Source organism: Anolis sagrei, chromosome 6 (assembly GCF_037176765.1).
Source record: "Anolis sagrei isolate rAnoSag1 chromosome 6, rAnoSag1.mat, whole genome shotgun sequence".
NCBI classification, from domain to species: domain Eukaryota; kingdom Metazoa; phylum Chordata; class Lepidosauria; order Squamata; family Dactyloidae; genus Anolis; species Anolis sagrei.
Genome location: NC_090026.1, coordinates 48,658,459 through 48,678,044, shown reverse-complemented (window position 1 = coordinate 48,678,044; position 19,586 = coordinate 48,658,459). Strand labels below are relative to the sequence as shown.

At 42.5% G+C, this 19,586-nt stretch overlaps 1 protein-coding gene across 1 annotated transcript; it reads right to left on the bottom strand.

Annotated features, from left to right (window-relative positions):
• Window positions 1-489: 489 nt before the first annotated feature.
• Window positions 490-12,377, bottom strand: LOC132779465 (B-cell antigen receptor complex-associated protein beta chain). Its single transcript, XM_067469506.1, has 5 exons — window positions 12,188-12,377; window positions 6,733-7,035; window positions 5,320-5,438; window positions 2,375-2,416; window positions 490-1,505 (listed from the first exon to the last, which is right to left on the bottom strand). Exons 1-5 carry the CDS (start codon window positions 12,369-12,371, stop codon window positions 1,407-1,409), a joined length of 747 nt encoding a protein of 248 aa, XP_067325607.1. The 5' UTR covers window positions 12,372-12,377; the 3' UTR covers window positions 490-1,406.
• Window positions 12,378-19,586: the final 7,209 nt, after the last annotated feature.

Genomic DNA, 19,586 nt, shown 5'->3' with positions numbered 1-19,586 from the left:
GTTTTGCCATGTAGGTTTCCTCCAGATGTGGTGGACCATTTTGGACTGCTGGAATAATTAGGCTATTAGGAAAGATAGTTACAGTACCTTTGGAAATGGCTAATCAGAAATATAAACATAGCTGCCTGAGATGAATCTGAGATTCAGAAGTGTAACTGGGGGGGGGGGGGGGGGGGCGAGGGGCTTCTCAACAGACTATGTCATCTTATGAGCATTTTAAAAAGTACTAATGTTAGCTTTTGGATTACTAAATTTAAACCTACTATACTTTACTGGGATGAAGTGATGGAATTCATTAAATTATAGGATGCGATGTTCCTTTTCCACCTCCTTCTCTTATAGAGGAACCCAGCTTAAATTAATATGTGGAAGACCAATCCATGCATATATCCATATCCATTAGGGGTTTCCTCTTTTTGAGAGGTTTGCCCTATATTTATTTATTTATTTATCTATTTATCTATCTATCAATTTATTATTATTCGAACTTATATGCCGCCACTCCCCTGGGGCTCGGAGCGGCTTACAAGAACAGGCTAAAATCGAACACAATTTAAAACAATTTAAAAACAGCAATATCAGAGATCAAAAGCCCGTCGAAACAGATATGTCTTACATGCCCTGCAGAAAGCTGATAAGTCCCGCAAGGCTCCGACTTCAGGTGGCAGAGTATTCCAGAGTGATGGTGCCACTGCTGTAAAGGCTCTGCGTCTGGTTGCTGTTAGATGCAAGGTCTCGACACTGGGAATTTCCAATAGATCTTGGTACTCAGAATGGAGGGATCTCCGAGATTGGTAGGGGGTGAGGCGATCCCTCAGGTACATTAGCCCCAGACCATGCAAGGCCTTAAAGGTGAGTACCATTACTTTGAAAGTGATCCGGTGCTCAATTGTTAACCAATGTAGCTGTAATAAGATTGGTGTTATGTGGCATCTTATCAGAATTCCCGCAAGAAGCCGAGCAGCTGCATTCTGCTTGAGCTTCCGGATCACCGACAGAGGAAGGCCAATGTAGAGGGCGTTACAGTAGTCCAGTCTTGAGATGATATTAATGCTTATTAAACTAGCTGATATGGGGACCAAATCATTGCTACCATGTTGTGTCCACTGGAGACTTTCAGGAACCAACAGCAGATGGCCTCCAGATCAGGACTGATCCCTCGATGGATGTGTCTATAATTAACAATCCTAAGGAATCTGGGGCATGTGGGTATAGATGTTCAACTAATGCTAGATCATAAATGAGAGAGGTATCAAGAGCACTGAAGCCAAGCAGCAACTATAATTCCCACTCATGTCTTCCTCAAATAGAATTCTCACTTTTGGATGGTAGCCACGCAACAGGAATGGTTGCCTCATCGGTCAAGAGAGGTGCGGCCCACCTTGCTGAAAATGCTGCAAAGTCTTTCACTCTTCACATGGATGCTCTCCCAAATCCCACTTCTGTGCAGTGTCCTGGTAAGTTGTAATATCTTCATATGTATCAGCTAGTTCAACTTGCAGCCCCTGTAGATGGCAAAAAGTGAGACTGAATCAAAAGAGGGGGCAAAAACTCAAGAGATTCCAATACAATGCTATACTTACTTATTCTTGATACTTTACAATAGCAACTATGTGTGCATCCACAGTATGTAGTCACAGCATTTTGATAACATTTTCATTGGCAGGGCTCCACTCCACTGGATCCTGGATTTTGTAGTTTAGTGATGTACTGTATTTAGAATTGTCAACTACAAAACTTGAAACGTACAGAGAGCATACCACCCCACTGTTACGTCAACTCCACTGGCTGCTGGTCCATTTCCGAGCACAATTCAAAGTGCTAGTCTTGATGTTTTATCATCCTTGTGGGAGGCTTCTCTTATGTCCCCGCATGAGAAGCTGGAGGTGATAGAGGGAGCTCATCCGTGCTCTCCCTGGATTCGAACTTGCAACCTGTCAGTCTACAGTCCTGCCGGCGCAGGGGTTTAACCCACTGCACCACCGGGGGCTCCTAGAGATGCACCATATAAACCATATAAACTCAAGGAGCTTCACTAGATCAATATACACCAGCATCTACTCCATCTATTCCAATGACTGTAGATAGCAGCAAGATCCATCTCTCTCCCTATTGTTTCCAATAATTGAGCAATAATTGTCGGTAATTCATCATTCAATGATACAATGAAAGATATAAGAAAAGGTTTTTGAAGGGAGGCATGTAGGACTGTGTAGCTCCAACTACATTTAGAAACAATAAGCTGGCAAGATTATGTGAAAGAGGGTGCAGAGAGACAAAGCCTCCTTCTCCAATACCCTCCTCCTTCTACAGAAGAAAGACAACTCTCTTCTACCCATTTGCTATTTTTAAAATGCTTCACTCCATTGCTCACCTCATAAGTGTGGTCTTCTGCAGATGCTTCCTTGCTCTCACCCTAAATTGGAACAGAATAACATCATCATCAAGTTCTTTAGTTCTGCCTGAAATGAAGCTGCTGGAGATCTATCACTCAAGCACTCCTCATCATTCCTTTCTAATACTTATTGGTCCTGTTTTACTACATATTGTTAAAATACTTAATTACAACAAAGGGACAGCAAAAGAACATACTTGTCTGTCTGGACCTTTTCCAAAAGGTGGAAGATGGTTTTAAAGAATGTTTGCTGCTCACATTCTCTCAAGGCATTTAAAATTACACTGGGCCCTTAATATCTGATGGGATTTGATTCCAAAACCCCCTGTAGATATCAAAATCAATGGATGCTGAAGTCCCATTATATACAATTGTGTAGTAAAATAGTGTTCTTTATATCAACTGGCAAAAATGAGATTTGCTTTTACGGATGGAGAAGGGGGTATTTTCAAACTGAGGATAGTTGAATCTGTGGATGAATGAATGAATGAATGAAACTTTATTTATATCCCGCCCTATCTCCCAAAGGGACTGTGATGAAGCATTGATATTTTACTGTAAGTTAAACGTAGTTATGTATATGTGTTTCTACAGTTAAATATGATTGTATGTATGCAGAGGCGGCCCTATGTAATTTTCAACGGTAAGCAAACAGTATTCCCTCCCCCCCCAACCAATCATTGATATATATTTTCGGTTCGTCACGGGAGTTCTGTGTGCCATATTTGGTTCAATTCCATCATTGGTGGAGTTCAGGGTGCTCTTTGATTTTAAGTAAACTATACATCCCAGTAACTACAACTCGCATATGTCAAGGTCTATTTCCCCCCAAGAGAGTCTCAAGAGTGCCCCTGGGCAAAATCAACTGTACTGTGAATGCTTACTTTGCATAATGGGTTGAGCCACCCCTGTATGTATGTATGTGTGTATGTATGTATGTATACACACACACACACACATGCTTAGATGGTTGAATATTATTATATTATGTGTTCAGGAGGTAAAAGACAGTTATGGATGTACATAAAGGGTTAACCATTTAGAAATGGCAGAACTAGGGGAATGGGATCAAGCTCAGCACTCTGAGTTAGATTGCCATGGAGAAAGGGGTGGAGCCAACTGCACTTAACAGAAGCAGACATTTTGAGGCTTCAGTCCTTTGGTCATCGAGCCAAAGGGAAGGTGGTTCAAACGTGTAGTGAACCAAACTAAGGGAAAGCTTTTAGCCTGAGTGATTTAAATAAGTCAAGAGGACTTATTTAGGTTTGTGGTTTAGCTGTGTGCTAATAGGAGAGGAAATCCCACTGGGAATCTTTACTTCAGCAGGAAGCTGAAAGGAGACAAGGGCATTAGCTGACCTTAGTTAATCTGTCAAATAAGGAAACATATTTAGAAGTGTAACAACTAAAAAACTAGTTGGTGAAGTAAAAGACATCCTAAAGTTATATTAAGATTTGTTTAAACTGTAACTCGTGAAGCTTTATACCTCAGGAGAAGAGAGGTATAAAGCTTTCCATACTCCAAATAAACTTGTTCTTGTTTTAGTAACTCGAGTCTCAGTGTACTATTTCAAAGGGGAAAAAACCCTCGCTACACACCAAAAGAAGCACTACAGAGTGGTAGCAGTGAATCTATTTGAAAATAGAGGAATCCATTAATAAACTGAATAGGAAACCCTTATTAATTGGTGGCAGCATAGCCTAGTACCTCACAGATGGTGGCAGCATACTAGATTGAATAGAATATCAGACAACGAAGAGGAAGCCTTTACAGGGACTTGGAGCGGCTTACGACAAGACAACAGTATAAATAATAATAAAACACATAACAAGTCAAACAGAGTTAAATCACCAGAAATAAAATATAAACTGTAGTTGTATGTCCAAATGAAAACCCATTCCTGATTTCTGAACACCAAGTTAATTTAATAGGTGAACCAGGTGATTGGAATCCCTGCTTCAGTGCCTTCTGCAAAGTAGTGCAAAACAAAACAAAATCTCCCTGTATATAGATGCACTGATAGATAGATAAATAGATAGATAGAGAGATAGATAGATATTGTCAAATAGTGATATTTTAAAACTATTTTTTCTAAGTTTTGATAAGAATTGAAGGGATTTTTCTTCTTTTTTTAATTCAGGAATTTTCTGCCCTTGGACAGGATACTAAAAATTGCTACAATATTGGTGTACATGAATACATTTGTAGTTTTGTATTGCCTAAATAACATAAAAGTAATAGGTTTCACCTGATCTTAGAAATTATAGTACTTGGAAGTAGGTGCCTCACTTTTCATTCAAATTAAAGTGCATAGTATCCGAAGCAAGCCACAATATAAAATATAAAATTATATATATATATATATATATATATATATATATGTGTGTGTGTGTGTAAAAATAAAATAAAAATAAAAAATGTAAATAATAATAATAATATAAAAATAATAATAAAAATGTGAAAGAGAATATCCCACAAGCACTTCCACCTTTCCCTGGCTATAAAAATATAGCAACAGTAGCAGCAACAAACAACCAAATGTAATAATAAGATAGTAAGAAAGCAATAACTTTCTGTCTGGAGCAATTTCACTCTGCCTAATGATAGGGCTTGCCCTGCAGGTTACTTCTATTCACAGTTTTATTTTTTGTCCTAACCAAGAAGGTTAGGCCATTACACAACTGTACTAATGTATTTCAGTATTTGAATTGCTTGCCATCTCTCCTATATACCAACAGCATCTGATTTCTTGTCTGTAACATCACTGAGCGACATAGGGAGAGAACCTATCTTAAAGACTTGGTCCAAAGGCTCTGTGCAAAGACCACCCTGTCCTTCCACATTTTCAGTTTTGTTAATTTGATTACTGATAGATTTGGTAATGGTATAATCTGGCAGTTATCAGGTGCATCTGACACACTCACCTTCCTCATGGTTAGGAACAGAGGCATACTCAGAAATAAGACAAGAAGAATAGTCTGAACCACAATGATGGCATCTTTCAGAGTGTGCCGACTTTGCACTTGCTCAAAAGTGCTGACACCTTAAAAATAAGAGAGAAGACATTTTGCTCTAATAGTGGTCTGACAACCTGGGGTGAACACACATTTACACTCAGACAGGCCTGTAGCCAGGATTTCGTTTTTTTCGGGGGGGGGGGGGGGGTTGGGGGGGGGGCTGAGTTTCGGAGGGGGCTGAGTCTGAGTGAAAGAGGGTCTAGCCTAGCAAACCTTTTGTATCATTACTCCAATACGCCCATGCATATGGGATATATTGAGTATGGTGATCAGATCATGATATGAATAAACATAACAGCTTAAATAATGCACCAGTAAGGCCTTTTTGCAAACCACCATGAGAATTTCGGGGGGGGGGGGCTGAAACCCCCCGAGCCCCCCCCCCCCCCCCCCCGGCTACATGCCTGCACTCAGATATTTCCAAGTGTGTGTTTACAGTTTCCCTTTCCGTCTTTGCCATGAAATGAACCTGTAATCTACAACAGAATATCAAATCTATGAGGCAGTGCAGCTGCAAGTATAGTATGGATGTGTGTAGGCATTCAAGGTTTATATAATACTAGCCGTCCCCTGCCACACGTTGCTGTGGCCCAGTCTGGTGACCTGGAAAATAAAGTAATGAGAAAGTGTTGGTTGCTAATATATTTAATATCTTTATGCTTCTGAGTAAACAGTATTTGATTACGTTTTCTTGCCCTGGTGAAGGGAGTTGGACTGGATGGCCTTAAGTATTTTCTATTGGTCATAGGGGTTCTGTATGGGAAGTTTCCCCTAAGTTCCATCTGTGTTCCTAGTTGGGCATATGGAATATTTGTGCCAAGTTTGGTCCAGATCCATCATTGTTTGAGTCCACAGTGCTCTCTGGATGTAGGTGTACTACATCTCCCAAACTCAACGTCAATGCCCACCAAACCCTTCTAGTATTTTCTGTTGGTCATGTGTGCAACGTTTGGTTCAATTCCATCATTGGTGGAGTTCAGAATGCTCTTTGATTGTAGGTTAACTATAAATCCCAGCAACTACAACTCCCAAATGACAAACTCAATTTTTTTGAGTGATGGTCACTCCTTGGGTAAGTAAGTATCTTGTGGCCAAATTTGGCGGCAATTTGCCCAGTGGTTTTTGAGTTATTTTGATCCCACAAATGAACATTACATTTTTATTTATATACATTCAAGATAGCAAAATGGAACATTACATGGAATTGTATTGACTCCAAAACCCCAAGTGGAAAAATATTTCCTGTTGCGGATTGCTCACAAATCTAGGTACATGACCTTGAAAAATGTTGAAAGGATATTTAGAAGGTTAAAGATTCACCCATGACTCTGAGTTCGGTGCCACAGTGCTGCTGCTCCATTTTTCCACCCTTGTATGATTTGTTTCTCTCATAGGAGTAAATGCCGCTGTCCACTTGTTGAAGTTTTCGGATTTGCATCATCATCACTGTGTCATTTCTGAACATCTGGATTCTGGAATTGTTCACCACCTCCTCACGCTTGCCATTCTCAGTTTCCTTGTACCAGTTCGACAGAGAGTTAAAGGAGCAGCTGAAGGAAATAGTTGCACCCCGCCGTGCAGCAATGAAGCGGGCACGTTTCAGTGTCAGAGAAGTGGCAGAGTCTGAATAAAAGATGGAAGAGCAAAGATTGTGTTGAAAAGGTGAAAGGGGGATGAGGGAAGGGATCTCAGTTTGCATTTCTTATCTAGCTAGAACAGAAATATATTGAAGTTTGGGGTCCATTATTGACATTTGAATTCAGTATATTTTGATTTCTAAGTCTGATCTCACAAACTAAGCAGGGTCAGACCTGGTTAGTACTTGGGTGAGAGACTGGCAAGGAATACCACCTCTGAATATTGCTTGCTTAAGAACATCCTATGAAATTCATTGGGTTACCTTAAGTCAATGGTTGACTTCAAGACATTTCCACCCCTACCCCTCATAATAGCAATCTCTGTCTGTTCTACCCATTTTTAGCAATGTTTGATGGATTACACGCATTAGCACTCTGTAACAGACCATATGGGCACACAGAATGCACTGAACATGAGATACAGAGCTAACCTTAAGAAATGGTGCTACAAAGTGGAGTCCACAACATGCGAGTGCGGGGAAGAGCAAACCACAGACCACCTACTACGATGCAACCTGAGCCCTGCCACATGCACAATGGAGGACCTTCTCACAGTGATAACAGAGGCACTCCAAGTGACCAGCTTCTGTGCATATGACATTGAGCATAATGCCAAGTTTTTGAACTTTGTTTGTCTTTTTAAATGCATTTAACTGTATCCTCAACTTGCTTCTGACATGATAAATAAAAGAAACAGATCATAGACTTAGAGTAGGTCATTTTAGGTGTACTCTCTTAATAAAAATATCCAGTATGATATAATGATCTGAGTATTGGACTAGAGAAGAGTTCAAATCCACCCTTAACCAGGAAAACCTACTGGGCAAGTCATTCTCTCTCAGCCTCAGAGGAAGGGAAAGGCACCCCCCTCCCCCATTAGGGTAGCAATACATCAGGAATGACTTGAAGATTCACAACAACTCAAACAAACAGATCAGTCTTGGATTATGACGCCAAACAACTGCAAGTTGGAAAACATTTAATAATAAGGGCTATTATCTTAAAGTAGGTGGAGAAAAGCACTATAAGGACAGAAGGAGAAGACAACAGGATTATCCAATGAAATACAGAACAAGGCTCCTGTACATTTAATGGTGTAGATGAGGGAATTTTACATATGACAAACCACATCTGAAAGTCTCTCTTCTGCATAACCTTAAAAGGCACAGGAGACCTGCCCTGTATTTCATCTGGCAAACTCAGAAGAGAGATACATCATAGTGAAGCAAGGAGAATGGCTTTAAATAGATAGCTTGGCCACTGCCTTCCTCTGAGGCTGAAAAAGTATGATTTCCCAAAGTAATCCAGTTGGTTTGATGGCTGAGCAGGGATTTGAATCCTGTGGCATTTATTTGGCTGTCTGTTATCCTGTTCAGAATATTTCACTTCACGTTTTGTCCTGTGAGAATTGGATTTTGGAAAATTTGGCTTGTTGTGGAAATAAGGATTGGTGATAAAGCCTTGGTGGAGACACCTTTCCGAATGAAACAGAGAGTGTTTGAGGACCGGGACATCCGTAGGGATACCAAGGTGCTTGTTTATAAAGCTATTGTCCTCCCAACCCTGCTATACACCTGTGAGACGTGGACAGTCTACAGACATCACATGCAATTCCTGGATCGATTCCATCAGCGCTGCCTCCAGAAAATCCTGCAAATCTCTTGGGAAGAGAAGCGGATAAATGTCAGCGAGCTGGAAGAAGCAAAGACCAACAGCATTGAAGCGATGGTCCTCCGCCATCGACTCCGCTGGACTGGCCATGTTGTCCTGATGCCCAACCACCGTCTCACAAAGCAGTTGTTTTACTCCGAACTCAAGAATGGAAAATGGAATGGAGGACAGGAAAAGAGATTTAAAGATGGACTCAAAGCCAACCTTAAAAACTCTGGCATAGACACTGAGAACTGGCCCTTGAGTGCTCCAGTTGGTGGTCAGCTATGACCAGCAGTGCTGCAGAATTTGAAGAGGCACGAATGGAGGGTGAAAGAGAGAAACGTGCCAAGAAGAAGGTGCATCAAGCCAACCCCAACCAGGACCACCTTCCACCTGGAAACCAATGCCCTCACTGTGGGAGAAGATGCAGATCAAGAATAGGGCTCCACAGTCACCTATGGACCCACCCCCAGGATACTACACTTGGAGGACCATCATCCTCGGACTATGAGGAATCGCCTAAATATGTAAGGAGACACCTTTGTCCATGATTGCTCTTTCAGGAGTGAAATCTACCACCCTTCCTAGTGGTAGATTTCTCTCACTTCCTGTTTGTCTCACCCCCATTCTTACCTATGAGTAATTTGGATGTTTGTAACTCGGGAAATGATGGTAATTGTAAACTCTTCATTCAAAATCCTACACACTGGCTAAGCTTTATATAACCTGCTATTGGAGCTTAAGATTCCCTTAGCATATTCATGCCAACCTTCTGGGGACTAAAATATTAATTTTCTCCACTTCCTTTGCCACTGTTTGGTTATCTGGGCATGCCAGAGGAGTCCTAGCTCCTCTTTTATATTTGGAGACAAGGGTCCTCTCACTGCACCAGCATAATGTTGAGCCTTCCCTGGGTACTCATGTGCAGCTAGAACATCCCCTGCTTCTTCAGTAGTTCAGGACCAGGAAAGTTTAGGGTTGTTGTTGTTGTTCATTCATTCAGTCGTCTCCGACTCTTCGTGACCTCATGGACCAGCCTACCCCAGAGCTCCCTGTCGGCCGTCACCACCCCCAGCTCCTTCAAGGTCAGTCCAGTCACTTCAAGGATGCCATCCATCCATCTTGCCCTTGGTCGGCCCCTCTTCCTTTTTCCTTCCACTTTCCCCAGCATAATTGTCTTCTCTAGGCTTTCCTGTCTCCTCATGATGTGGCCAAAGTACTTCAACTTTATCTCTATTATCCTTCCCTCCAGTGAGCTTAGGGTAGACAGATGTAAAGTACCTTTCCAATCTTTAATGGCTGTGCAAGAGAGATAATATCAGCAGGTATGCATTTCAGGAAGTGTAAGCTTTCACAGAGAGCCAGGGTTGTGTAGTAATTTGACTGTCGGACAAGGATCTTTGTAGACTCCAGTTCAAATCCCAGCTCAACCATGGAAATCAAAAAGAAACGCAATAACAAACCTCTGGATATGATCAAAGTTGGCTTGAAGGTACATTAACAACAACAACACTCCATAATTTTATCTGGTTGCTACTTCAGCTTCTTCCTCTTCCTTCAGGGTGGGTTTTTTTTAGAAACCAAAGGGTAGCATTGCAGTTCCTGTTTCCAAATGCAAAACAGGAGGGCAGGAAACCTGAAATAACTCACTGCACAGAACACCTCGCTTTCTGGTTTCTAAGAATGACCACCAGAAAAATCATGGGGTGGGGGAAATTGGAAAAATCTCACTCTAAACCTGGAGAATGCTGGGGTGGGGGGTGGGGGAATCTAGAGTTACCACATTGGTTCTGGCATGGGGGCCCTGTAGCTTTGAACCTTAACTACTCTTAAAGTAAGATGGTGTATCATAAAGCTCCGTAAAAAAACAAAACAAAACAAGCATATGATTGTCTACTCTCAGTTTCCAAACCCCAACTTTCAGCTTCAATCATCCCTTCTCAATACACCTACATGCACAATGGAGGACCTCCTTGCGGCAACACCAGAGGCACTCCAAGTGGCCAGATACTGGTCAAAGGACATTTAATCAACTACCAAGCTTGCAAACTTTGTGTTTTGTCTGTCTGTCTGTTTGTCTGTCTGTTGGTTTGTTTGTTTTGTTAAAAATCTAATACAACTGTCTGGTTGCTCCTGAAACGATAAATAAATAATACACCTATGGCCGTGCTGGTGGAGAGAAGCCAGTGACAAGATCACAGTTGGGGCTAAAAGTTGGAGTTCCTTTGTCTTCCGGGACAGAGTTCTCCATTACCTTGTCCTGTTGAGAATCCAAGTTATAGGAGTCTCAACCTGGATACAATATGGCAGCCCTACACCCAGCCCAAATCAGCCTCCCTACCAAGCACTGTAGTTAAAGCTAGGCCAAATTTGATTTGTTCTAGCCAAATTCAGTTCCAGTTTTCTAAAGGTGTGAACAAGCAGCCTTTTGGATGTTGTTGGGCTGCAGCTCTCATCAGGCTTAACTAATTGTGAAAGATAATGAAAACTGGAGGACAGCAGTAGCTGTCCAATACTTTTAACTAACACGCTTCAATGCTATAAAATAATGGTAGTTAGTTTGGTAATGCATCAATACTCTTTGGCAGAGAAAACTGAAACTACAATAGCATTTGATCCATAGCAGTTAAAGAGGTGTCAAACTGCATTAATTCTATAGTGTAGATGCACCATTCCATTAATTTTCTAGACCGAAAATGTTACCCCATGTCCATTTGGTTTGGATTTTTCTTCTTGGCATCTCTCACTTGGTTGCCTCTTGTGGCGCAGCTGGCTGGGTGTCAGCTGCATTAAAAAAAATCACTACTGACCGAAAAGTCATGAGTTCGAAGCCAGTCCAGGTCGGAGTGAGCTTCCGGCCAATTGTGTAGCTTGTTGTTGACCTTTGCAACCCGAAAGACCATTGCATCTGTCAAGTAGGAAATTTAGGTACTACCTATGTGTGAAGAGGCTAATTAAACAAAAATCTCCAGCAAAAAGCATGCCGGGAATGCGGAAAGTACTTCATCAGTGTCGCAGATGGATGGTAAAGCTCCCCTGGTGGCCAGAAGTTGGAATGTTAAATAGCCTCTGACTGTCTGTGTCTAGCCTCTGACTGTTTTTGTGCTCGGCCTCATGTAAGCCGCACCGAGTCCCTTGCGGAGATGTTAGCGGGGTACAAATTTATTATTATTATTATTATTATTATTATTATTATTATTATTATTTTGAATGTTTGCCATGTATGTGTACATTGTAATCCGCCCTGAGTCCCCTGCGTGGTGAGAAGGGTGGAATATAAATACTGTAAATAAATAAATACATACATAAATACATTTAGTTTCAGTCTAAAGTTAAAGAAAAGCTTCCAGGCAAGGGCAAGGCCTACCACCTCTATCTCTATCCCCTTGCAAATGACACTGGCTCTGAAAAATATCTGCCTACATATTACTACTCCCTCTAAATCTTTATCACCCATTAAACAAAACAGAAGAAGTCATACCTACCTGTGGCTACAAGCAAGAGTCCAAAGATAGCCCAGGACAATCCGGAGAGCTGGAACAGAGAAGTTGCCATTGCTAGAGGGCTCAAGCAAAGTTTCTCAATGTAGGGCTTCTGAAAAGCCAACTGGACCTTGAAAACTTGCTTTCTTTCTTGCGAAAAATGGAAGATGTTGAGGCGTCTCTTCATCCAAGCATCTGCTTCCTGTCTATGTAAATACAACTATGATGGGGCAGCCCCTTAGGGACCTGCATTTTGAGCCTGTCATGTGGGTGAAAGTGTCACAGCTGAGCAGTTTGAACAGTAAGGACCAGCCAACAGCAAGACAGTGAAAATTGGAAAGTTTAGTGGGTAGTCAAGACTGGTGTCTGTTCATGCCAAACCCTCAAGTCTAGGGCAGTACTTCTTAAACTGTGGTTCCTGACCCCAAATGTGGTTCCCTTGAGCTCTCCAAAATTTGGCAACAATTTCTGAATCTTATCTAATGGCTGTGCTAGCCATTTATATGAATATATTGTGCAGTGTTTATAGTGGACTCTGCAGAAGATGCTTCAGCTATGCATCATAAAAAGGAAAACAATCCTGTTTAGCAAGCTTTGCAAATGCTGATTTGTTATTAGTAAATGTTTGATATTTAGACTCTCCTATGCCAGATGTTGGACGGGGTTGCACTCCCCCTGAAATCACAGGTCCGCAGTCTGGGTGTCCTCCTGGACTCATCACTGACACTTGAAGCTCAGGTGTTGACGGTGGCTGGGAGGGCCTTTGCACAATTAAGACTCGTGCGCCAACTGCGACCGCACCTCATGAAGGCGGATCTGGCCAGGGTGGTCCATGCCTTAGTCATCTCCAGATTGGACTACTGTAATGCACTCTACGTGGGGCTGCCCTTGAAAACGACCCGGAAATTTCAATTGGTTCAACGGGCGGCTGCCAGGTTGTTAACTGGTGCTCCTTACAGGGAGCAGTCAACCTTCCTGTTTAAGGAGCTGCATTGGATGCTGATCATTTTCCGGTCCCAATTCAAAGTGCAGGTTCTTACCTACAAAGCCCTAAATGGTTTGGGACCTGCCTACCTTTGTGATCGCATTTCTGTATACGAACCCACATGATCTCTTTGATCATCTGGAGAGGCCCTGCTCGCACTCCCACCTCCATCGCAGGCACGATTGGTGGGGACGAGAGAGAGGGCCTTCTCGGTGGTGGCCCCCCGACTCTGGAACTCACTCCCAAGGACATCAGGCATGCCCCAACTCTGGCAATCTTTAGGAGGAGCCTGAAAACATGGTTGTTCCAGTGTGCCTTCCCAGAATAAGAAAACTCCCAGCACTATGTCCCTAATTGCACTTTATCAATGATCTAGGATTGTCTGCATGCCCTTTCCTCTCCGAAATTCTATCCTAGTTATATATTTCACCTCGTCATGCTCAGCATTCTTTTTTTAAATTTAAATTATTACGTTTGGCCTAGCCATAGGTTTTTAAGGATTGTCGTACTGTTGTTAATGTTTACTGCTTGTTTTTTGTTTATGAGTTTCATTTTATTGTTTTGTATTGCTGTTGTTTTTGTTTTTGCTGATGTATTGTGGGCTCGGCCTCATGTAAGCCCACCGAGTCCCTTGGGGAGATGGTAGCGGGGTACAAATAAAGTATTATTATTATTATTATTATTATTATTAATGGTGTAACATTAGAAAATGTTGACCATTTCTGCTACCTTGGCAGCCACCTCTCTACAAAAGTCAACATTGACACTGAAATTCAACACCGCCAGGGCTCTGCAGGTGCAGCATTTTTCTGAATGAACCAGCGAGTGTTTGAGGACCGGGACATCCATAGAGATACCAAGGTACTTGTTTATAAAGCTATTGTCCACCCAACCCTGCTATATGCTTGTGAAACGTGGACTTTCTACAGACGTCACATGCAACTCCTGGAACAATTCCATCAGCGTTGCCTCTGGAAAATCCTGCAAATCTCTTGGGTAGACAAGCGAACAAATATCAGTGTGCTGGAAGAAGCAAATACCATCAGCATTGACGTGATGGTCCTCCGCTATCAACTCCGCTGGACTGGCCACGTTGTCCGGATGCCCGACCACCGTCTCCCAAAGCAGTTGCTGTACTCCGAACTCAAAAATGGAAAATGGAATGTTCGAGGACAGGAAAAGAGATTTAAAGATGGGCTCAAGGCCAACCTTAAAAACTCTGGCATAGACACTGAGAACTGGGAAACCCTGGCCCTTGAGCACTCCAGCTGGAGGTCAGCTGTGACCAGCAGTGCTAAGGGGAAGGCACATCAAGCCAACCCCGACTGGGACCGCCTTCCACCAGGAAACCAATGCCCTCGCTGCGGGAGAAGATGCAAATCAATAATAGGGCTCCAGTCACCCAAGGACCCACCGCCAGTACACTGATCCTGGAAGACTATCTTACTCGGACAACGAGGGATCACCTATGTTTATACTTATTTTATATAGCTAACCCTGGGGTCATGTTAAAGTTTCTCAGTCCAAAAATAGGGCCCCAAAAGGGTCACAAATGGAAAAGTTTAAAAAGTCCTGGTCTAGGGCAGCTTCTGCTAAAAGCACTGAGCAATCTGCATTAAAACCAGCCATAGTTCCTCACAGCACACACAAATGAGTTATTTTCCTGTTGGGTAAACAAATTATTCCCAGATGAAGGTAAAATGAAGGGATTTTCCTTTTCACCTACTAAGGAATATTTAATCTAGCTTCTAGCCAGAAGGAGGATGCAGAGCAGAGTGGAGAGTGAACTGAGAAGGAGGAATTAAAAATATAGTGGGAAGCAGAATCTCTTCTTCTTTTGATTCTGTGCCTTCAATCTTTGATTTATGAGACATATTGGAATGCACATGTAGTATTTTGAGTAGCATATTGGATTAGAACTGTGGGTCATTTGCAAGAAGAAATGTTTCCTCTTCTTGTGTCCTCTGAAGTTATAGCCAAATATGTTACGTGATCCCAATTCCAAATATTTTAAGAAGGGGGGGGGGAGCATAGATCTGATTCACACAGCCATCAAATGCAGTCACAGAGGTGTCAAGTTGATAAGATCAAAGTTCTGATCACAGAGTCTCTATCTGAATATTGTTTTAGGGTCATCCATAGACTTTCCAGTCAATATGCCATGGGCTAACATGGTGTTGGTAACTGCATGTGGTTTTGCTTCATATGTGAGCAAGCAAAAACCTGCATAGAACTTTCTTCCAAGGAGCAAAAAACAATATACATAGTCAGGCCCATAGCCAGGATTTTGTTTCGGGAGGGGCTGAGTTTGATTCGGGGGGGTTGGGGGGCTGAGTCTGAGTGAAAGAGGGTCTACCCTAGCAAACCTTTTGTATCGTTACCCCAATACCCCCATGCATATGGGATATATTGAGCATGGTGATCAGATCATGATATGAATAAACATAACAGTTTAAATAATGTACCAGTAACACCTTCTCACGGACCACCCTGAGAATTTCGGGGGGGGGGGTGCTGAAGCCCCCCAAGCCCCCCCCCCCCCCCGCTACATGCCTGTACATAGTCCTCTTCCCCATGTTTATCCCCACAACTATGCTGAGAGCATTTGGAAATATGAATTCAGGTCTAGCAAGTCTAGTCCAAAACTCTAACACTGCACTACACTGTGATTAATGTATTAGATTGTGTACTGCGTCATCCAGCATTCTTGGAGTCATCAGAGAGAAGGGTGATATGAAGTAAATATTATTTTCCATATGTTCAGAATCTAGTATACTTCCAATAAACACAAGGCAGTTTGACTTCAACTTCTAAACTGATTTATTCTCCATGAATTTATCTAACATTTGGTAAAATGGAATTAAATTAATAATTTAGTTATTTTTTTCATAGTCCAAAATTGATTTTCTGAAAACTGGGAAGTTCTTGCCATGAAAAATAATATAGTAGCAAGACTTCTGCGCAATTTCCCCCAGTATTCCAGTATCTCAAAATGTTCTGGGGACATGAGTCTGTGGACTAATGTGGAGACCAAAATCCACTGATTGTGGTAATGTGAAAGTATCTAAATTAACTCAATGTATACATTACAGATACACATATCAACAAAACACAGAGCTGCCACATTCACATTAAGCAGAAACAATGGGTAATTCCCTTGAAGTATGAAACCAAACTTTCGTGTGAGTAATAGTCCTTGAATGATAATGAATATCCTATTCTTTATTGCATGCGAGTAGACTCCAGTAGTCACAATAGGTGTCCTATTACCTTCGTTACACACGAGTCGACTCCAACCTGCAACCGGTTTCGACTCACAAGAGTCTTCATCAGGCGGTTGGGTCTACAAACAACACATATCATGAATACACACATACAGTTGAACAATTTGTTACATCAAGTTTGTAAGTATATATACAGACACTCTACTTACTCATTTATCAAAAAAGGCTCATCTATATATATATAAAAAGGCTCAACTTATGAGGTAAGTGATTCACCAACAATGTTCTTGAGAGGTGGATCCTAAGGGGACATACTTAGGCGATCACTCGTTGGACGAGTAAGATGGTCTTCCATTATGCGTTTCCCTGTGGGTTCGCAGGTGGCTGTGGAGCCCTATTCTTGACCCGCATCTTCTCCCACAGTGAGGGCATTGGTTTCCAGGTGGAAGGCGGTCCCAGTCGGGGTTGGCTTGACGCGCCTTCCTCCTGGCACGTTTCTTTCACCCTCTACACATGCCTCCTCGAATTCTGTAGCACTGCTGGTCACAGCTGACCTCCAGCTGGAGCGTTCAAGGGCCAGGGCTTCCCAGTTCTCAGTGTCTATGCCAGAGATTTTAAGGTTGGCTTTGAGCCCATCTTTAAATCTCTTTTCCTGTCCACCAACATTCCGTTTTCCGTTCTTAAGTTCAGAGTAGAGCAACTGCTTTGGGAGACGGTGGTCAGGCATCCGGACAATGTGGCCGGCCCAGTGGAGTTGATGGCAGAGGACTATCGCTTCAATGTTGGTGGTCTTTGCTTCTTCCAGCACGCTGACGTTTGTCCGCTTGTCTTCCCAGGAGATTTGCAGGATTTTCCAGAGGCAGCGCTGATGGAATTGTTCCAGGAGTTGCATGTGACATCTGTAGACAGTCCACGTTTCTCAGGCATATAGCAGGGTTGGGAGGACAATAGCTTTGTAGACAAGCACCTTGGTATCCCTACGGATGTCTCGGTCCTCAAACACTCTCTTCTTCATTTGGGAAAATGCTGCACTCGCAGAGCTCAGGCGGTGTTGTATTTCGGTGTCGATGTTGACTTTGGTGAAGAGGTGGCTGCCAAGGTCAACATTTTCTAATGTTACAACATTAAGCTGTATCTCTGGCATTGGGGAGGGGATGGCTGGTGACTGCTGGAACAGTACTTTGGTTTTCTCGATGTTCAGTGACAGGCCAAGCTTCGTGTATGCTTCTGCGAAGGTGTTTAGAGTGGTTTGTAGATCTTCTTCTGAATGCGCACAGATGACATTGTCATCAGCATACTGGAGTTCTATAATAGATGTTGTTGTAACCTTGGTTTTGGCTTTCAGTCTGCTTAGGTTAAACAGCTTGCCATCTGTCCGATAGATGACTTCCACTCCGGTGGGAAGCTCCGGTGGGAAGCTTCCTAAGGGGACATACATAGTGGCTAAAGGTAGCATTGCATTGTGACATGAATTATAAGCCATACATAAAGAAATATAATATCTATGAAATAATAATAATAATAATAATAATAATATACTCACAGCTTAATGTTTCTACTTAATATGAATGTGGCAGCTCTGTGTTTTGTTGATATGTGTATTTGTAATGTATACATTGAGTTAATTTAGATACTTTCACATTACCACAATCAGTGGATTTTGGTCTCCACAGTTTTAGGGGAACCCATTTTTCTTTTCTGTGGACTAATGCACATGGGAATTTCTTGCCCAGAAACAATGTTTTCAGTACTTAAAACATGGGGAAGGGTGTTGTGCAGAAAACACACTTTTTTCTATACAGAATAATTCCCACAGAATATTTTCAAACACAGAAAGAATATTGTAAGAAAGCTTTTCTTTCTTTTGCAATAAGGAAAAGGTGTATTGTTCATCAAGGATGGAATAGTGAAGAATCTGCATACCTGTTATTCAATCATTTAAGTTTATAGAGTGGCTGTTACCACATTCTGGAGTTCCAGTTTCTGTTTCCAGTGTTACCACCATAGTGGCCTTTCAGAAATCTTTCTCTGCTACGCACAATATACTGGTGTGAAATCTACAGGATAACAAAAGTGTGAGTTCTCTTCTTTGGGCCTCTTGCGTAAGCTTGGTATCCCAGTATTTGTATTATGTAGAGGTTAATTTGACCTCATAAGCCCAATCCCACCTATAGAATGCCAATTGGGACAACAAGCTGCGTGATCAGTTGGATACACGCACATTCTTATTCATCACAGAATCGGGTTTCACAGTGGCACTGTTGGAACAGCGAGCAGGTATTGCTTCAGACCAAATGTGGATCTGCTCCTCCTGTGTCATTGCCTGGAACTGATGTTCTAATGAGGCATGTCCTATACATTTCAAATGAATGTTGTACAGGGACACACCGTTCTCACAAGCTGAGAAAACATTCAGTCATGGGATTTTCATCATGGAGGGAAACTGATCAGGAAGAATAAGGACACTCCTGAATGTACAATTTAAAGGACTTCACCTATGACCTTGTCACACGGCCACCAAGAACATACTGCATGTTTGGGGGATGTGTAGAACCTGGTGCCCCATGCTTCGCATCGCCCGGCTCCAACCGAGGGTGATTTATTTATTATTTATTTAGAACTTTTATATCCTGATCTTCTCTAACCTCCGTAGAGGGACTCAGACCAGGTCCCGGTGATCACATGGAGGGAAGCGTGGAGCGTGCGGCTTCCTCCCATGGATTCCAGTGGCAACATGGGAAGTCTCCCATGTTGCCGTGGCAGTGGCATGTGCCGGCTCTGCCCTCCTTCACCCATGGAGTTGTGCCGGCATTGTTTGATGGGAGCTGGCGGACACTGTGGGTGACCTGGGCTACACTGGCACATGTTGCTGATTTTATCCCCGTGTGAAAAGGTCTTTAGTTTGTTTAGACTAGAAGAAAATGGGAATAATTCACCCCTCCTGCAGCTCCCAGTATCCCTCTGTGCTGGCTAGTGACCTCATCAGACAGCAGTGAAATTGGTGGCATGTGCCAGTTCATCTCCCCTTTCACTATGGAGCCTGCTGGCTCCCATCCCACAAATACTTAAACTTCTGGTGGGTTTGTGTGGTGAAAGGGCATGCTGCCATGGCGGCAGCACAGGAGGCTTCCTGTGTTGCCTTGGATCAACAGGGGGAAGCTGGATGGCAGATGTTTCCCCCTGCGATGAACTT